At 40.0% G+C, this 19,373-nt stretch overlaps 2 protein-coding genes across 4 annotated transcripts in view; one reads left to right on the forward strand and one right to left on the reverse strand.

The window, feature by feature from the left end:
- The first annotated feature begins 327 nt into the window (after positions 1 to 327).
- Positions 328 to 5,243, forward strand: TSSC4 (tumor suppressing subtransferable candidate 4). 3 transcript variants are annotated; one of them, XM_075754957.1, is made up of 4 exons: positions 328 to 437; positions 980 to 1,106; positions 1,986 to 2,058; positions 3,114 to 5,243. In XM_075754957.1, the coding sequence occupies exon 4, from the start codon at positions 3,202 to 3,204 to the stop codon at positions 4,246 to 4,248; it is 1,047 nt and encodes a 348-aa protein (XP_075611072.1). In that variant the 5' UTR covers positions 328 to 437; positions 980 to 1,106; positions 1,986 to 2,058; positions 3,114 to 3,201; the 3' UTR covers positions 4,249 to 5,243. The 3 variants fall into 3 exon arrangements, with proteins under 3 accessions (XP_075611072.1, XP_075611069.1, XP_075611070.1); XM_075754954.1 differs by lacking the exon at positions 1,986 to 2,058; XM_075754955.1 differs by lacking the exons at positions 328 to 437; positions 1,986 to 2,058 and adding an exon at positions 481 to 644.
- A 2,352-nt stretch (positions 5,244 to 7,595) lies between these two features.
- TRPM5 (transient receptor potential cation channel subfamily M member 5) overlaps positions 7,596 to 19,373 on the reverse strand; it is a 43,349-nt gene continuing 31,571 nt past the window's right edge. Inside the window, exons 20-26 of the mRNA XM_075754958.1 lie at positions 17,252 to 17,426; positions 14,513 to 14,681; positions 13,646 to 13,824; positions 12,170 to 12,302; positions 10,019 to 10,091; positions 8,804 to 8,894; positions 7,596 to 7,718 (exon numbers count right to left, since the gene is read on the reverse strand). Of these exons, the coding sequence (XP_075611073.1) occupies positions 7,624 to 7,718; positions 8,804 to 8,894; positions 10,019 to 10,091; positions 12,170 to 12,302; positions 13,646 to 13,824; positions 14,513 to 14,681; positions 17,252 to 17,426 (915 nt within the window). The 3' untranslated portion in view covers positions 7,596 to 7,623. The remainder of the gene's footprint in view (positions 7,719 to 8,803; positions 8,895 to 10,018; positions 10,092 to 12,169; positions 12,303 to 13,645; positions 13,825 to 14,512; positions 14,682 to 17,251; positions 17,427 to 19,373) is intronic.

Consider the following 19,373-nt stretch of genomic DNA (forward strand, 5'->3'; position numbering starts at 1 on the left):
AGCGCCGACACCCCCCCATCTGCTCACAGGCTGCAAAATGGCGGGCGAGCGGGCGGCGCGGTGGACCCTGGGAGCTGTAGTCCCCCCATCCCCGCCGAGGGGAGAGCCCGGCCCCGTTTCGCGGCAGGTCCGTAATATTTTCCCCACGCCTCGGCTCTCAAAATGTCCTCCGGCAGGGGAAAGGCGGGTGACTACACCTCCCAGGACGCAAAGGAGAGAGGCCGTGCGGGGACGGGCAGGCACCGCCCGCTTCCCGCCCCTTACGCGCTGCTTTACCCGCTGGGAGTTGTAGTCCCGCCACGGCGCGCTGCGGCCCCGAGGCGGCTGGTAGGAACTCAGTGTCCCAGCGCGCTCCGCGCGGGGGCCGTCGGCTGGGGGAAGAGGCGGGAAAGGCGGGCGGCCGCTGTGAGGAGGTGTTGGGCCCGCGCTGTGTCGGGGTATGGAGTGCTTCCTTTCCCCTTCCCCTTCCCCGCTGTTTGTGTGCCCGGAGGTGGTGGTGGGGTGGCGGCCTCCGTGCGTGGCGCTGAGCGGGAGCGGCGGGAGAGGAGGCTCCGGGCGCTCCTGTGTCCTGAGGAGAAGGGTGTGGGGGCTGGAGGAGGGTGTCAGCCCCCGCGCGCGCAGAGGCCTGCGAGGCGTGTAGCGAGGTTGTATCCACAGGATCCCGGCCCGGGGAAGGGAACTGGGCCCTGCGTGGGCAGGCAGGACGGCTGAGGCCGTGGGGTCACCTGTGATGTTGCACAAGGCCGTGGGCTCTGTCATTTCCTCCTCCCTGGGGTGGGTGCCCACTGGAGGTGTGTGTCAGGGTCCAGGGGCTGCAGCCCTCTGTCTTGGCCTAGCAGCCTCTGTGGGCACCGTCCCGAAGGACTGTGCTACGGTTGCCAGGGGATTGCCAGCAGGCTTTGCTGCAGTGCTGTCTCTGCAATGAGAGCGGGCTCTTGGCCATGTTTTGGAGTGACTGGGGTCTCTGTTTTCCTTGCAGGCTGTAGGAGGATGCACAGAGCTTGTCTGAGTAAGACCAGGATGGAAGAGTCTAATGGGGACCTTCCCATCCAGAGGGACGCCATGCTATCTGAGTTGTGCTGTGATCACATCACCATAACAAAGCTGTAAGTCTATCTGGTGTGCTGTAAGGGTCAGTATGTTTGGCTACTAGTGCTGTTAAGGCTAAAACATCTCGTTAGGAGCAAAATTGTTCCTTTTTGTGTAACTTCCCTCAGAAGAGAGATGCACAGATACACAGACTGTGATGAACACTTCTACTGCCATCTGAAAACAGCTCGTTTAGTAGTCAGTTATGTGCGCATCAGTGTTTCTTTTGGGTTGTAGTAATTACTTTCACATGTTATAAAACTAAGCAGGAGGATGTATGATTTTCAGATGATTATTTCCCATTTAGGGGTTATACTGAGGGCAATGTTTTCAAAAGCAGCCATCAGATGGATCCCTTTTGTTAAAGACAGACAGACTTTGCATGGAACACAGCGCTTGGTCTGTGGAATTCTTCAAAAGTTTCTCTGTTTTAACGCCTCATGAAAATCTGGCCCTAACTGTGAATATGACCTTTCTTAGAAAACACAACTCTGTGGTATCCATGGTCTCTTTTTTGCAACGTTTAGTCCTTGCAATGCAGAACTATTATTTTTATATTTTCTCAGCTGCATTTAATACTGCTCATTTAGTAATGGCTTACTGCACATGCAAATTACAGTTTTATTTTTTTAAAACCTCTCTTCCATTCTACAGAATAAGGCTGGCAATGTGAATGTGGAGACTGAGTAAATACAGCGGTGCCTGCCTTATTAGGCTGTGTGGTGTTCTCTTGCCAAAAATCCAGGAATATCTGCAGACTGTTATACTAGCATGAGTTTGTGTCAGATTTAGAACTCAATTTTGCAGCTTTGGATGATTCAGGGGGAAGGAATTATTTTTAAAACTCATTCTAAAACTACATTTCCAGTATCTTGATGGAAATGTTTGTTTTCTAGGGTGGAAGTGCTGAGATCTTTGGTGGCTTTAACTGACCCTCAGGAGGGGAAGCTGACTCAGTCTCAAGAGAAAGTGAGTGACTAACAGACTTTCCATGTCTGTTTACTCTATCATTTCAGAAGAATCTATAATTAGGTAGCTGAGCTTATTCTAACAATATATTAGAACTGCTTCTGTACTTCATGCTTTTGCGAGCTGAAGTGTGTGTTTGCCAGCTCTGTTTCTAATTGCCTGGCAAGCAGTAGTGTGATCATCACCCACCTTGGTTCTGCAAGGTTCCCTTCAAGCAGGTGGCAGAGTGAATCAGGTAATTCAGCCACTACTGGAAGTCAGGCTTCAAATCATGCTGTCTTTTATTGACAGAAGGGCCAGCTCTTGCAGACCCCTGGCTGCACCCTCCCCTTGTTTCCATGCACAAGCACGGCATGTGCAATTAGTTTTCTTAATCCAGTGGGTTTGATTTCTTGAGTTAGCTCATTTGTGATTCCAGGAATCTATTAATGACACGAGAGCTTAAGCCCAGGGAAGGAGTGGAGCTTGTACTTTATGTTACTTTAAAGCAATCCTGGAACTGTAGCCCTGATATTTTTGTGGCTTGTCTGCCACTGGCCTCAATCAGTGATAGTGTCCTTTGTAATGGGCAGAATGTGATCATTATTGGGACGTGAGCTAAACTGGCTAATGCAGTGAAGGATCATCAGCCAAAAGAAAGTGTGAGAGACTAGGATGTGTTTTTTGTGGATTTATACAGTATGATAAATGCAAGGTGTGATTGGGAGAGGTCATTGCTTTCTCTTGGAAGACATGTAAGACAGTTATGGGGTATTCTGATTTGCTCAAAAACTTTAAGCTCATCTTTTAGTAATTGGACCTGCTGTAACCTTTAATGAAATTTGGTGTGCAATGCTATTTTTAATTACTTCACATCCTTGTATTGAGTCTTGTGTAAGTCTTCAATTTTAATGCACATTCATTCCTTAAATAATTTCAAGCAAAATTGCTTAGGAATCTCTGAAGTACAACTGCCTGTGATATTGCAGTAATAATGATTTTGCATGGCACAGAATGGTAGTCTTGTACTTGGTTCTTATTTCACAGTTGAATTTTTATGCTCCTTTGTATTCTAGGCACTAAACTTGCTGGGCATTTGGAAAACTGTGTTTGGAGCTGTTCCTGGGCCTACGTCAAAGACCTCAGTGGAGTGACAGTTCGAAGATGGGAGATCAGGATGCAGGTGAACCCTTTCTGGGGACAGTGGCTGGTGGTGCCACAGACTACGAAGGAGCTCTGCCCTCAGACACAGTGTCTCTCAGCGATTCTGATTCTGATGATTTGGGGTTAGCGGATGAAGCGGAAGTTGATACAATATCTCCTGAGGAGCCATCTGTAGATGATGGGGATTACAGATCAGGGGAGATCCCCGACTCTTCAAACAGCAGTCACAGATCTCCTGTCCAGCCATTTCATCTGAGGGGCATGAGTTCTACGTTCTCTCTCCGTAGCCAGAGCATTTTTGATTGCCTGGAAGAGGCGGCCAAGTTGTCTGTGCCCTCGATGCCTGAAGATAACGTTGTTGATGGGAGGTTTAAGCGTCCATTGCCTCCAACCACAGTTTCAAGTAATATAGTTCCAGAGGGCCTAGGAAAGCAAACCAAGCCAGTGCAGGCTCCCAAAACCTCTCTTGCAGTGCCAGACTATGTGGCACACCCAGAGCGCTGGACCAAATACAGCCTAGATGGAGTTTCAGAGTCTAGCGACAAGACTAACAGGGCAGTGGCCATGGAATTTCTAAAGGGTTTGAAGAAAAGAGGGGAGGAACAAAGCTCAGCTACCCAAGATAGCTACACCCCGTACTTCAACCAGGACCCTTCCAGCTGTGGAGCTGGGAGGATTGTCTTCACCAGACCAATAAAAAGGGGTGTTGATGGACTGGAAAAGAAAACAGCATCAGGGAAGGGTGATAAGAAACACATGAGAACAGATCTGAAAGGAAAATCTCTTAAGAAGACTGATGACTTGAGGGAGGAGGATAAGGTAGAGCTGGGGCACTTAGATAGTGGAAGCGGAAAGGCAACAGAGGAGGAGGAGGAGGAGTGCATGATGACAGGGGACCTGAGTACAGAAGGTAAGCTTAGTGCAAGGTTTAGTGGCGCAGGTGAAGAGCCATCAGTGGAAACAGTTGGATTCCATTGCAGCAAGAAGAAGAATAGGAAACATTTCCGGCCTAAAGTAGATGACGAAGGGGAGGAGGAAGAGTCTTGAAGGATGGAGCACATTGGAGACATCCAAGAACTTGTATTGTCTTTGGATACGTTTGGCTTTTTCTCTGACTGTTTTTTTTCTTCTGATCTGGAAACCATGTGATAGCTTTTTGTCTAATGGTTTGCATTGTAGCCACCAAGAACATCTTATATTGTTAGAAATTAAGCTACCTAAAATACACTCCAGACTTTTTGTTTGTGAGAAGTCTGTGGGCACAGGATAGTTGCACCCTAGTAGAAGAGAATAAGGGGTGCTTTGTTTGCAGCTCCCTGGGGCTTGCTCTGGAGCTGCAAAGAAAGTAGCCAAAGAAAAAGATGTGTTAGCTAAAAGGCTGCAAGGCTTACTACTAACCCCCAAATTTAGAGCTGTTCCAAAGTCATGTAGAATCCTGGAACAAAGATGATGAGCTCATTATGTAGAGATTTTTAAACAATGAAAATAAAACCTGGTCTTCCACTAGATGTGATTTATCCTGGCCCTGTCCCAGGGAGGAAAACGTTATTTTTTTTTTTTAAAAAAATTTTTTTAATACATATTTTTCTCATTGCCATTAAGACTGAAAGCACAACGGTGCCCAATCATGAGTTTGGAGGGTCCAGGTGGGAACTGGCAAAACCATTATTTTATTAAGGTTGGCTTAATATTTACCTTATTTAGTGTTACATGATAAAGATTTTTAAAAACACTGTATCCTGTGGAGAACAGCAGCTCTGGATACATCGTGCTGAAGACACACTCAGGATGGCTTCAGCAAAGTCTCACCACATTGAGTGTAGGTCAGAATTCACAACAGCTTCAGTTGTTGTTGGGCAACAGTTTTTCCCCTTACTGGTATGATATGTGATGATTCTTGGCCTGCATCTCTGTATGTCCTTTCCAAGGTGGCACTGCTTCCACATTGATTCTCTGTGGATTTGGTGGGAATGAGGTATTTATACCAGAACTGGATACTTTTTTGTTCTTCGGGATTCAATAAACTTTCAGTTGTAGCTTGATTTTTGTCATCTCTTGGAACCATGCTGATTAATGCAGCTATAGGAGTTTTAACAAATACTCAGCTTATTTGATTTGAGAATTGTCTTGAAAATCTTCTAGAATGTGACTTTAAGCTTACTGGCTTGTAACTTCTCTCTCAAGTCTTAGATTCTAAAATTCACATGTTTAACATTTTCAATCATTTTACAATATATAGAGAATCACCTCATAGGATGAGTCACCTCATACAATGAATCACACTGTAATGAATGTCAAATATAGTAGTTTTTCCACACAGGGTGTTATTAAATTTTATAAATAAGGTTGAAAGATTAAATTCTTTGAAAGGTTATATGATTTGAAACTGAGATTAGTTCAGGTCAGTTTGGACTGACATTTTTTTTTCCAGTATTCTAAATTAACTAACCCAAATGTTAGTATTTATAACCATGTAGTGAAAGATTACTTCTTCAGAATTTGTGATCTTTCTTGCTAGGCTGTGCTTGTTCAAACTGAAGGATATTTGAGGAGGTTACTTCCTCTGAGGGGGTGTCCGCATCTTATCAATAATTGACTGGTAGGCCCAAATCATTAGTGTCTTTGTGTTTGAACAGATGCATCGTGAAGCAGAAAGCAATGTAAAATGAATAATATTGTTCCATCTTTTGAAATTCACCTTTTAATTTTAAAAGCAGAATGTATTTTCTCATCAGTATACAGTTTGATGCACATTAATTAATGGGTCATTGCTAAATACATCGGTTGTTCCAATATATGTGAGTGGGACATAACCAAAATCTATCCATTTGAAATTGTTGTTTCCAGTGGATAATTAATGTGCCAGTCACAATTAAAGTAATAGCCATTTCAGAATGGAAGCTGCTGCCAAGAGCGGGGCATGCTGGTTGTAAGATTTACATTATTTACCTCAAAAAAATGTAGCTCAGTACAAACTTACTGGTGTTAGAATTTCTGCTTGCCTAGGATAAAGAACAGGTAGGACAGTACCAAAATTTCATCGCTGTTAATGAGGTCACTGAGGTCTGGGGCACAGCTGCATAAACTGGACAAATGCCTATTTTATGAAGACATCATAACAAGATTAATATCAATAAAAGGCTTATGTTGAAAAGGTATTTTTATCAGGTCTGAGATATGTTTATTATTTTTTTCCCCACCTCTGGTAACAGAGAAAGCTTTTCCGCATCCTATATTTTGTTGCATAGAAGCAGTGTTATATGCATAGACTAAATTAAGTTCAGCTGAAGCTTATCAGAGTACGAAAGACCACATCCCCATACTTCTACCCTTCTGATGCTGTTTATATTATTCCAGAGAAATTTCCTTTTAAAGTCAGTAGTAATATTCATTTAATTGGTGTATCTTTTCATACAGAATTCTAATAAAGCCAGCTAGCTTTTTTTATGCCAGAAATGTACATGCAACTTTAATGAAAAAAAGGTCAAACAGTGCAAATCCCTGGTTTGTAGGAAAATTCTTTCTACACATTCTTACTTTAAAGTCTAAGTGATTTTATTTTTTTTCCTGACCTTTGAGAGAGAAAAGTGAAATCAGAAAACTGATACGTATAGATGTAGTGTTCCACATGGTGTGATACGTAAAGGCAAAGTCTGCTGTAACAGCAGCTATGATCTGGCATTGAAACAAAAAAGCAAGCAGCGGAGGCTGGGGGTCTGGCTGTGGGAGGGTCACCTGCTTTCTGTTTGGGAAGTGACTGCATGCCACCGTGTGATGCAATTCCAGTTTCTGGGGATGAGTGAGGAGCTCTCAATAAGGAATACCAGCAAAGAAAACCTCGAAGCCAGCGTGGGAAGAGAAGACTAAGTGCAATTGTTTGAGGGTTGTAAGAACTCCAGGAACTGTATGGATTGAATAGTTCAGTATCCCAGGCCCTTTCCTGTGGAAACTATTTCTTGATTTCCTTTCTAAGCAACGCAGAAATATGGGCTTGCTTTCTTGGCCAAGGAAGTGGCTTGGGTTTTAGTGCGTAAATGATCACCCTTCTAAAGGGAGACTCCCTTGAACAGAGAAATGTGGAAATTAGCAATGATGACGATGGATTGAGGGTGTGGTATTTGGAGAACAGAAGGGAGATTGTATTTAGAAAATACAGTGGTAGAGTTGTCCTGCAGGAGAAGGTTTTTTAGTTTGATTTGTGAAATGGAGTTTGGAGAACAGGCCAAGATATAGGAGCAGGAGGGAAGAAAGCCCAAGAAATTGAAGGAGGAGGACCAGGAAATCCTCAGTCATGTTAAACATTGACAGCGCTTGGCATAAAAGCTATGAGAGCTGGGCCTTAGGTCTTCATGAGATTGGGATTTTACTTCTACAGTAGTTCAGTAGGACAAAAGGTTTAATCTGAAGAAATGGGCAAAAAAATTAATTATCAATGTATATGATGTCAGACTGATCTGCACGCTCTTCTCTTTCACTTCTTTCTGGCAAAGGCACTTCTGTGTTGGCATTCATCACACCTAATAGGATTGTAAAAGCCATGTGCTTGTTTAAAAGCCTTAGGACAAGGGGCACATAATAGTAATTGCCTAAGAAACTTTAAAATGTTTAGAAAAATCCACAATAAAAAGATACTGTAGCTTCTATTACCTTGCATTTGCTCAGTAAATGATAAAAACAGGTTTCTTCTTTATTTTCCAGCTATTTAAGTTTCTGATTTTTATGCAGTTACAGTATTAATATGTCAGGGAAACATGCTACAGGATGGGTTTTCTTACTGGAATGTTGATAATGATGCAATTTACAAGCATGTTTTATAAGCTTCTAGCATAATTAAGTTTGAGGTTAGTTTGAGTCTGAGTGACTTGAGCTCTTGTCATGTCACAACTTGCTGAGTTTCCAGCTATTTCTTTTTCCTATGTAGTATATATTTGTTCTATTAGCTTGTAGATTTTGGAGGGCTTTTTGTGTAATAGATAGTAATAGATAGTAATAGATAGTAATATTGAAATACATCATTAAGAAGAATATCCAAAATCTTTATTGTGTTGGATATCCTGCGGTGGCTGAGAAATAGTCTGTTTCTGTCTCTAGTGTTTTAAACTCCAGACAGTGGAGCCATGGGACACAGGACATGATTCTTAACTGACAGAAATAGTAGCAGCTCTGAAGGCAAATGAGCTGTGTTGATTAAAACAAAGTAGGAGGCTTGCTCACTTTTTATTTTTAAGGATTATTGATATCTGTATTAAACAGTTTGGTAATACTTTGGTAGTACCATCTCATTGACTCAAGAAACCCCCAAGACAATCCTCTCGAGAAACCCTGTCGCAAATAGATACTTATTTTCATGCTTAAAGTTGTGTGAGATCATTCTAACTCGCACTAAGTGACAGTCCTTCCCCATAGCTTTTAAATATATTTTGCAAAAGGTATTTTTTTCATTCAGAATTATGAATATTCTGTTCCTTGTTCATATTCCCATTACCTCTAGGTACCTCCTTATGTGGTTCTTTTCCAATCTTTTTTTTCCCACTTGCAATTTTTTTAACTAAATTATTCAGCTGTATTAATTAGCATTTTCATGATCGTTTTCAATACTTACATGTATAGGTTGGAGCTGGTTGGTTGCACAGTAGGTTGGTTTTGGTTAAAACCTCTGCCATTGAGGAGATAACAGCTGTACAGTAGCAAATCTACAAAATAGGTAGTGATTTCTACGTCAGCTAATTTTTGTAGTACTTTATCCATTCTTAAATTTGCAAGAAAGATAATCTAGGCAGCAGCCTGAAGCAGGATCAGAAATACCGCATTTATTTAAAGAAATAGTTGAACTGTCTTGGAGGAAGATTTGTAGTAAATACCTTCCCCTTTTTTTGTGACTATATTGCATTATCTCAAGCTGGCACAATCTAATTAAAACATTTCTTGTGTGTTCCTGTTGGACCTGTATTTGATGTCGACATTGTTCATTGAATAGCATGACTTTTTTCAGGAAGCCATAAAATGGATAAGAAAAGGGAGGGAAACTGTAATGGGAGTATTAAGATAAGGAACTTTCCGCGAGGCCAAAATTACACTGGAGAGTTCTAGGGACAAAGAAAACAGTAACAGTTGTGCTACGTAGCACATGGTAATGCTGAGCATTTTCAGACTGTGTAAAAGATGTTTGTTTATATTTCAAGGGTTTGTCATCAAAAGCTCAAGATATGGTTTCCTTCTATTATTTGTGTTTTACATTTGTATGTTAGACACTTCCCTTTGAGCAGTTGGTGTGTGATATCTAAGAAAATTAGAAAAACTGATGTTCAAGAAGATTTGGTGTTCAAAAAAACATGTAGACGTGGCACTTTGGGACATGGTTTAGTAGACATGGTGGTGTTGGGTTGACGGTTGGACTTGATGATGTTAGAGGTCTTTTCCAACCTTAAGATTCTGTGATTAGTCTAGGTCAGATCAGACAGAATATGGGTATTTTCAAAGTTGACAGTTTTAAAGAAAGAAAAAGTTGGGAGAAGGAAGAGAATGGAGGGGGGAAGATGAAGCGTTTTCTTCCAGAAGCATCCTTAGTGAAGTAAACATTTCTCAAGTAGATTAGCAAAGAGCACAAGAAATGCTGTATTCCCATTTCTACCAGAGGTCAGAAATGTTTCTTTACGTATGTATATCACCAGAGGGAAAACAATAAGGAAAGTGAAACCATAATACAGATCCATTTCTCCTTCCCTTTATCCCTAAATACGGTCTGCCAAACCACCATTAAATGAGAAACATGGTGAAATCCTAAAGCTGATATAAATGCCTATAAACTATTACTTACCTGGGCTTCCATAACTTTAAACCACTTTTCTTGTTCTTTCAATCCACTAAAATATTTAGATAAATTATCCACCCTGTTGAAACAAAGCAGACACGCTGAGCAAAAACAAAAGGCCTCAGAAGAAACCCTAAAACACAAAACCCCACGTAATTTCCTAGAGCCATGGGCCCTTGCTGGCAGTTCTGTGCTGCTGAGACGTCCCAGAGCCCCCTTAAAGTTTTGCCCTTTTGAGGTGTTCCTGCAAGTATTTATTGAACAAAGCAGGGCTTCTGGAACCCTCTCACACACCTCACACAGATTACAGCAGTCTTCAGCTGCCAGTGAGGGCCACTGAGCCCCAGCTGCTGTGGAAATCAAGGACAGCAGAAAGGAGCCTTAGGTCCAGCTCTGTCTCTCCAGCCACTTATGTCCCACCTGTACCAAATGTAAACTGATCCTGGTGTGAGAACTGAGGCCACAACATTTTCCATCAGCACAGGGGAGATGAGTCACTTAAAATTTATATGAGGTTTCATTTTTGGAAACTGGCTTGACATTCAAATCCCTTTTTCCATGCAGTCCAAAGGGACTGTGTAAATAACTTCCCCATAGTGCCTCCAAATTGTTGTATTGTCCACATGCTTTCTGCATCCTTCACCTCTTCCCCCATCAGTTCCTTATTCTTAGCATCTGATTCCCCATAGACTCCTCAAATCCCTCTCTGCTTTCTCCTAACTACTATTTCAAAGTTTCCCTCTAAAAGGTTACGCTCCATTCAGGTCTGTGTGAAAAAGCTGCTGCTGGATCAGCCTAATGCATTTTGGGATTGGTTCAATGCAAAGTTCAAAGAATCGCTTTCAGAGGGTTGCATAAGATTTCAAATACACACAGCTACCACCTAAGAACAAAGATAAAAAGTTACGGGTTTAGTGGTGTTCATCTGAACCTTTTCCAGTATCTGGCTCTGCTATACCTGAAATACTGTGAAGCCAGACTGATTCTTACTTTTTCCCTCCAAGCTGCAATATAATCTACAATGTACCGTCTTTAAAGCTTTCTAGCTTTAAAGCTGGAAAGAATATAATTGTGCCCTCTGTTTGGAAGCAGCTGCACACATATTTATTGCTTGATCTCAACAACTGAGCTCTCATTCCTAGGGTTTGTCAGTAATCTGCTTATGAGAATAAAGTTTAAACCAATGTAATAATTCTAAATTATGAATTAAGAGTCTATGTAGATTATAGGGAGAAGAGTGTTTTCCAAGAACATACTCACGTAAGCTGTTCTGGTCTCCAACTATTCTGTGAGTTAGACAGACAGAGGTTTGTTTTGAAAGACAGCACAGAAAGAAAACAGCACAAGAACATTTCTGTGGAACTTTCTTATTATGATAACTTTCACACCCATTGTGCCTCTATTTGAAGTCAGTTTTATTGTAAGAGGAAACAGCTGAAACAGGTGTTAAAAGCTTCTTTAAAGAATGCTTTGCTGTCTGGCTTTCAGTATTGCCTTAGATGTTTCTTCTTTCCCTGCCTATAACTACTTTGTGTCTCATGTAAAGGAGTAAACCTCTGATTAATAATTTAGGACTTTTCCTTTAGAATACTAAACCAATTTAAGTGATATTCCTAGTGGGGAGATATTTTAGAGAAGTATTTAAATGGAGACTCAGTTAATTAAATACAATTCTAGAGCCAATATTATTCATTTCTTGTGGAAAACTGTAGTCTCCTGCCATAAAGCAGTAAATAATTTTTCTTCTGTATCTGTGGGCTGGGGGTAATACAAGATATCTTAAACTTCCATTCAAAAGTCTAAGCTATTCAAAAGTCTAATTTAAAAGTCTGTGTTGTATTCCTACAGGGGAAGGAAGTGCATGCACTGCAGCATAGCCAGGGAACTATTCTTCCACCATTTCTTCATGAATATGATTTTCATTGAGCTTGACTGCAGATTTGGATGGAGCTTACAGGTCTGTAACTCTACGTACTTTGCCAAAAACTCTTCTAATACTGTAGTGATGCTGGCTTCTCACATTTCTTCATGGCCTGTGTATTTCCTAACTGCATCCTAGTTGGACTTGTCATATAACCTTTACAAGCACCTGCATGTTTATCTCATTCAAAGCTGAAGACTTGCAAGGTATGTTTACTGTGGGTCAGAACAACATACTTGTTAGATGTGGCCTTCAGCCTTTCTTCATTGCTTTCTTTTCTTTCTTGTTCAAGGTTTACAAGATAATTTTCTTTTTGCACCAGCTCCCATGTTATGATTTTTTGATCTAGGCCAACTGGAAGATCTCTTTCTGTAGGGGAAAAAAAAAAGAATTATATTTTACTCCTTTTTCTCTTATACTAGTAATGGAAGGCTGCTATGCTAAAGAAAAGTGACGTCTTGCCATTGCAGGAGTGTCATGTTATGAAAATGTAGTGTAAAGTAAGTATTTTCTATGGGGTTTTTTGTTGGTTTTTTTTTTTTTTTTTCTTGTGATGGAAGGCAATAGACCTTTTTGCAGCTGGGTGTGACTCCTGACTTTTCTAAAGAACAGCTTGGACCAATTTTGGTCGTTCCATTTAAACTCATTTACAACTTTACTGGATTCTGACATATTTTAGCCCCAAAGTATTTAATGAGCAGAGCTTTATGTTCAGATGTACTTTATCGTCTAAGCTTCTTTATTAGAACAATTATAATAGGAAGGACAAACTGTGAATAAATCCCTCCACCTTGAAGTATAAAGTGTGTTGTTGTTGTTGTTGTCAAGTGTCCCAGCCAATAACAGATCTTAATTTCACAGAAATATTTTGAATGTAACATGCTAATTTTGTATCTTCCTGAAGACTGGTAAATGATCATCTGCTGCATGCTCCAAACACTGCTGAATCTATAACCTGAGCAGTCAGGTACTTGCTTTCTTAGGGAAAAAAAAAAAGATATTTTCTTTTTTTAAGGAATCTTCAGCAGTATGCTTTGATAGCCAGAAGGAGCGTGCCTGAAAGGGAGCTTAGTCAAAGGGCTCTGCATTGGTCCAGTCTGACAACAGTTTTGCTCCAAAGCCCATTGTCAGCCTGTGTGTGAGGAGTAAATAGGCTTATTATCAGATGCTATTAAACTAGATGTACCAAGTTTGCCATCACTAGGGAAAGTCCCCAAATGCCTTCTGTAATTGGGTGAATTACATCTGCCTTTTTAATTATAACTTTTAAGAGACCACCATTTCTCTAAGCATGCTCACTGTCTCTGTATTGGGAAATTCCACTGATCCTACTAGATTTTTAGACTTGGTGTATGTTTCTAGGGTTGTCCATACTTAATATTTACTAAAATTCAGGAGCAGATGAAATAACTGTTCATTAAACCTCTCCACTGTTATCTCTTCAGAAATCAAATCCCTTTAACCAGTTCTATATCAACCCCTTTGTTGTAATAACCACAGCGCATAAAGAAATGCATTGTGGGAAACCATTTATAGTAGAGGATACATTATAAGCCTTAATTTTTCACTTGTACTCTCCTGACACTCGTTGTTAAAAATAAATTGTGACTCTTGGCTTAAGGAAATCTTAATTGCTCTTTTGTTTTGTCTATACAGCATGACCTAAGAGAGTGTCAGTGTCTCCAGTTGTTAGAATTTTTTTGACAACTCACCCAGATGTTCTCTTCTATGTTCCATTTTGTTGAAGATTCTTCTGAGAACCAGAGTTATGTGGTTAATAATGATAAATGGTGGTGCTAAGGCAGGCCGGCCATAATATTCAACAATCAGGTTGTAGCGCTGAATTTTCCAGAAGATGTCTGCATTGCCCTGAACAACTTGAAAAGTGTAACTGTAATTGGGGGGGAGGGCAAAAGTATGTAATTGTTTTTACCACAACAAGCTAAAGCCTCATTTACTTTAAAAAAGGAACAGCAAGCTCAGCAAGTAGTGTTAATTTAATCTAAAGTTTGTGCAAATTCTTAGATACTAAAATAATTGCGGTTGCAGTCTTCAAACGTTAAAAATTACATTAGTTTTTTTAAAAAAACGGTAATTCCACTTCACTCAGGCAAGATCAGCAAACATGCCACATCAGTTCTTCAACCAAATGAATCATTATTAGCCGTGTTGACATCAAGCATTTCCCCTACGTGCAGATTATCCACTGTTAAGTCTGCCAAGTTTACAACTGCTTTGCACCTGCAGACTTGTACTGCAGCACAGCCAGGGATCCAGACCCTTCTATACATGTTTAATTGAATTTTTAGCAGTAAAAGAGGCTTCATTTCTTCTTTACTTTAGTGTGGCTAGAGTAAGGATGATGAGAACTTAAGAACTATGTGATCACAGAAGTCTACCTATAAATCCCCAAATAATATTCATTAGGAAAATTATTAGTATTAGTATTCCAAGTATTCCATTCCATTAATATTATTATTAGTATTCCAAAATGAATAGCCAACAGCAACGTAGTAAATGTGGGTGTTCAGTTAAACCTTTGCAGTCTCTGTCTTGATACGTACTGAAATTGCTCTTACCTGAACATAGCAATGAGGAGATTCATAAGGAGCACATTTGTGACTAGTAGGAAGACAACCAACAGAAGTATGACAAGCCAGTTGGCATAGCTATTAGGACATGATGACGAGTTCTCCTGCAGAATCTGCAGTGGATTAGGTGTACAGTTCCTGGGATACATTCGTGATGCTGCAAAGGAAGATAGAGAAATAAAAAAATAGTTTGACAAATCCTACTGCCACATGTATTTCTTAGAGAGGAGACAAAAGCTTTGCATTGTGGTGAGCAAAATCTGTGACTTTCAGCAAAGAATGACAAGAATTCCAAATTGTTCCTGAGTTTTGAAGTAATACATTTCATAGCTATTTCAATACAATTAAAAACTGAACTAATATCTCTACACGTCTTTTCTTAAGAACTAGTGACATGGATGGATGCGTACATTCAGTACTTTCACTGGTAAGATGCAAATCAAGGACAATGATGGTATTGATTACCAAAATGAGATTTAATCTTGGCTGCATATAAACAGCAACATAAATTTGTTCTGAATATTTTACAGTCACTAAAAGCTTAAACCCAATATTGTGGTAATGTTTGTGCTGCCCTTGTTGACAACTAGTAGCACTGTAAATACGAGACTCTCTCAACCCTAAAAGAACAGTTCTTTGACTGCTTGAGCTACTGAGCTAATTCTTGCAGTTCAAAGATTATCTATGTGAATTAATATTCAATGTCGTTAACTTTGTGAATATGTAACCATGTCATGTACATGAAGAGACACTGCTTTAATGTGCAAGAGGTTTGCAACCCTAGGACGACGCAGACTTCCAGAACCTGGCTGCTTGTTCAGTAGCAAGATGGCTGTCCCAGTTGGCTTTTCAGTAACATTCAGCAAAGGGGGATTGTACTGAAAAGGCTGTATCCTTTCTAGACTAGTTTTGAATTCCAAAAGTCACACCACCTTTGAGTATTTCGCAGTTGTGTTCTCCCACATACTCATGCCTTCGCAGTCCTCATGCTAGGAGTGTTAGTTTTACACGTGTTAGAGGAGAAGACTCAGTAAAAGCTGGGAGTGGAGTTCCTCGTTCCAAATTTAAACTACTTTGTACATCTGAACTTGCAGCCGAGGTTAGTAAGAATGGTTCTACTGCATCAGACTAGAGGTCTAACCCTGTATCCTGTCTCCAGCTATGAATTAAATCCACAAATTTAGAGTAGCATAATACTACTTACTTTTTGTTCTCCATTTTTTCCCTAATAATTCTTTTCCCCACTGCCACAGGTAACCCCATGATCGTATTCCTCAGAGCACGCAGTTGTATCAAAGCTCACAACAGCTGGGACTGCTTTCACCAAGTGCATTACCTTACATTTATCTACACAGAATTTCATTTGATGATTTAGCACTCATGAGGGTCCTCTGCAACTCTGAGGTGTCAGCTTTAGTCTTTACTATCCAGTAATGTAGTTTTGTCAGCAAATTTTGTCCCCCTCATTACCCATCTCCTTTTCTGTATGTTTCATAGAGATGTTAAACAGAATAAGCCCCAGAGGGCCCCAGGACAAATGACTCCCTTCTGGAAGTTGCCCATGTAATTAATTAAATTTTTCTCTTTTAACCAATTATTTATCCAGGTGAAGACACCCTTTGGAGTCTCAATGGAGAGAAACACACATTTCTAGGGAATGTTACATTTGATGGTTGGACTGGATGATCTTGGAGGTCTTTTCCAACCTTAAAGATTCTATGATTCTACATCTGACCTGTTTCCAAATGAGATGAATCCTATTCCAGAAATATTTGTTTCTCTCTAATTACTTTAATGGCAATAAGAGTGACTGGTTGTGCTGTGCCTGCTTACACTGTAGGCATTTAAAATTAAGTGAGATGAACCACACCCTGGCTGTCTTGTCTCATTCAGACTTTTTTGGCTTTTCTAAAACATGCTTTTTCTTACTAAGTGGAGTGAACTTGAAAGAATGCTTACTGGTTTGCTTCTGTCTGTGGGATTTTTTTGATTCTGTCTATATTACCTCAAGTTTGAATCCCATTCCAATATTGCCACTGACATTTAGCACTGTTATTCTGGCTAAATGCTATGGCATTACTTCAGACTTCTTAGGAGATACGTATTATGTATTTTACCTGCTTGCCTATCAGAAATGTTGCCTTTGAACTTTTACGTCCAAGTATTTCTGTGTCTTGTGATTATTTTTGTTTTGTTTGAAATGTTGCATATATGCAGTTACTAGCTTTATTTGATTTGGGCACCTTTACCTCCAGAGTCAATAAATGCTCTAGAGGAATATTTATTCTAAAACATAAGTGTTTGCTTATGGGCAGAGCTGTAGTGCTTTAACGCTGTCACGTTAAGCTACTGCCAAAATGTATGGAGGTGCTATTATTTCAGTTTACACAGGGTTATCTGGATCTAGGTTAAACTGAATGGAAATGGATTGAAGTGAAAGAAAGTATGCCAGCCTTTAAAACTGCAAATCCTTGTGTGAATACTTCAGACAGCTTGTCTAAATAGGGCCAACCCTTATGCTCTAATGTAATTCCACAATGCACATTATCTCTTTGCAAATACACTATTTATATCATAGTAATGTGAAAGCTCTGGCCTGCAGGACAAAGATTTAAAAAAAAAAAGAGAAAAAAAAAAAAAAGACAATATTGGGAAGGAATTCCATGCTCTAATCAGAAGTGTGCATTCAAAGATGGCCAAGTTAGGGGGGAAAAGAAATTTCCTCACTGTCTATTTCATCCAGTGGAATCTGGCCAAATATCTGAAGGTAGGGACGATAAAGCACCCTTCTGAATATCCATTCCACTCGGCTGTCATCGGGATGAAGTAGAGCTTGAGTTGTCACACCATAGGCAATGAGCCACACACTCAAGAAAAATAGAAAGAAGAAAACATCCTTCATCTAAAAAAGAGAGCGGGAGGGGAGAAAAGGAGAGGTGACTAACAGCATAGGCAAAGAATGGTAGTCTTTCTCTATGAAAATGGCTCAAATAATTATGGCTCAAATTCTTTATGAGCTTGTTTAGGTTAAAGGATGTGGAATAGGATACAGTTCCATGCACAGAATTCCTCTCTTCACCTTGCTGTTATCATAGTGTTCTTGGCCTGTAATCAGCATTTTTCTTCGATAGTTCATTTTGCTAAAGACATTTGTAAAATTAAAACCTTGCTTTTTAATCATCTAACATTTTAAAATTAAACACATTTTATCTTTTAAGTGAATCTCATTGTACCTTTTAAATGCAGATTTTCTCTGAGATCTCACAGTACCACCAACTGCTTTACTGTGAATTACAAGAGTTCTGCTGCAGGAGTGAATGCTAGTAACAGTTGGTGCTCATTGATGAATACTGAACCACTGATACAGCAGACACTGAAGGCTGTAAGGATCGGGTAGCTTCTGTCTTGGGTTTTCAAGCTAAAAGTAATGCATCTGAGGGATTGTTTTCAGGACTTCCTGCTTTTAAACATTGTGTTCCTCTACAGAAGCAGAAGTAATTGAATCCTAAACCACTTAAAAAAAAAAAAAATCTAATATGTATTTCAAGTGCAATAATTTTTCCCTGGTGGAAGAGGAACACTTCATCCTCTTCCCATCTAATCTGACAGAGTTCATTAGGGACAGTAGCTTTGTTTCAATTAGATTATTGGATTGTGCAGTTACCCAAACGCATAGGCATTTCAGACCTCCAGGATGTTACTTGCAGTTCTATTAAGAAACATAGTTTCTAAGCCAGGCAAGACATAGTTGATGTCTCTCTGACTTTCACCAATCTATTTTGTTTTCTGAATGATTTACAATTTAGTGATGCTGCAGGACTGTAATGGTGTCATAGTTAAGAGATAGTGGTGGCAAGTCTGGAAATACTTTTTTCCAACCTGCACTCTCTCTGTGAACAGGCATTGTTCTGGCATTGAACTGCCATTTTAGCAGCTACCTGACTTGTTTCAGCAATTCTGTAGCAAGGTTAAAAAGGAGAAAGACACTAAGAGACGATCTTGGATTGTTCCCCTGTTTAGGTAAGGTAAATGATCTTGCTTGAATGCACTTGATAAACCTTTTAAAAAGGTATCATTTACTGAAGCAACTTTCACTGTTCTTTCATTTGATGTAAGGTTCAACATTGAGCTACCAAAGCCGAGGCATTCTGTTGGCTTGGATGGTGGGGAAGATGAAAGGTCCCGTTTTATGGGTTTTGTCTAGGCTGCTGTTTATGTTCTTATTTGCATATTCTTAATCTGTGTGTTATCTCCTATGACTTCAGATGCCCATATAATAGGCATAGCACCATATTTCTTCAAGGCCCAGGTTTATCTTGGTGTGCAGGAAGGAAGGGTTAGGAGCTGTAGATCTGACTTGTTCTTCTACAGTAAAAGTCTGCTAATGCTGTAAGCTAGATAATGTTCAAGAACAAATATTTATTTGCCATTTATCCTTTTGCTACTCCAAGCAAATGTCATGTTAGAGTTCCAGTTATTGCATTTGTAGAAAATCCAAATAGCTTGGTAGTTATGTTTATTCAATATATAGGCTTGTTTAGACTGTAGGGCTTTTACTGAGCTCTGCTGTGAGTCACATATCAAATATTTGTAGATTCTATAATAGCACTTGCAATTAGACGAACTCCTATTAATCAGTTACCATGAGCTAATTGGCCTAGAGGATTAACATGCCTAAATAAAAAGCTACTCCAACATACCAACGCATACCCAAGCACAGTAACTGTAGTCCTAATGCCTCATTTCCTGCAGGAGAGTGGTAATAAATAAAAATCTTTTATCAACATCTTCCAACATATGCTCACAAAGTACTAATACATGTTTTCATTGTAACTTGGAGCTACAAAAT

This window comes from Balearica regulorum, chromosome 5, assembly GCF_011004875.1.
Source record: "Balearica regulorum gibbericeps isolate bBalReg1 chromosome 5, bBalReg1.pri, whole genome shotgun sequence".
NCBI classification, from domain to species: Eukaryota; Metazoa; Chordata; class Aves; order Gruiformes; family Gruidae; genus Balearica; species Balearica regulorum.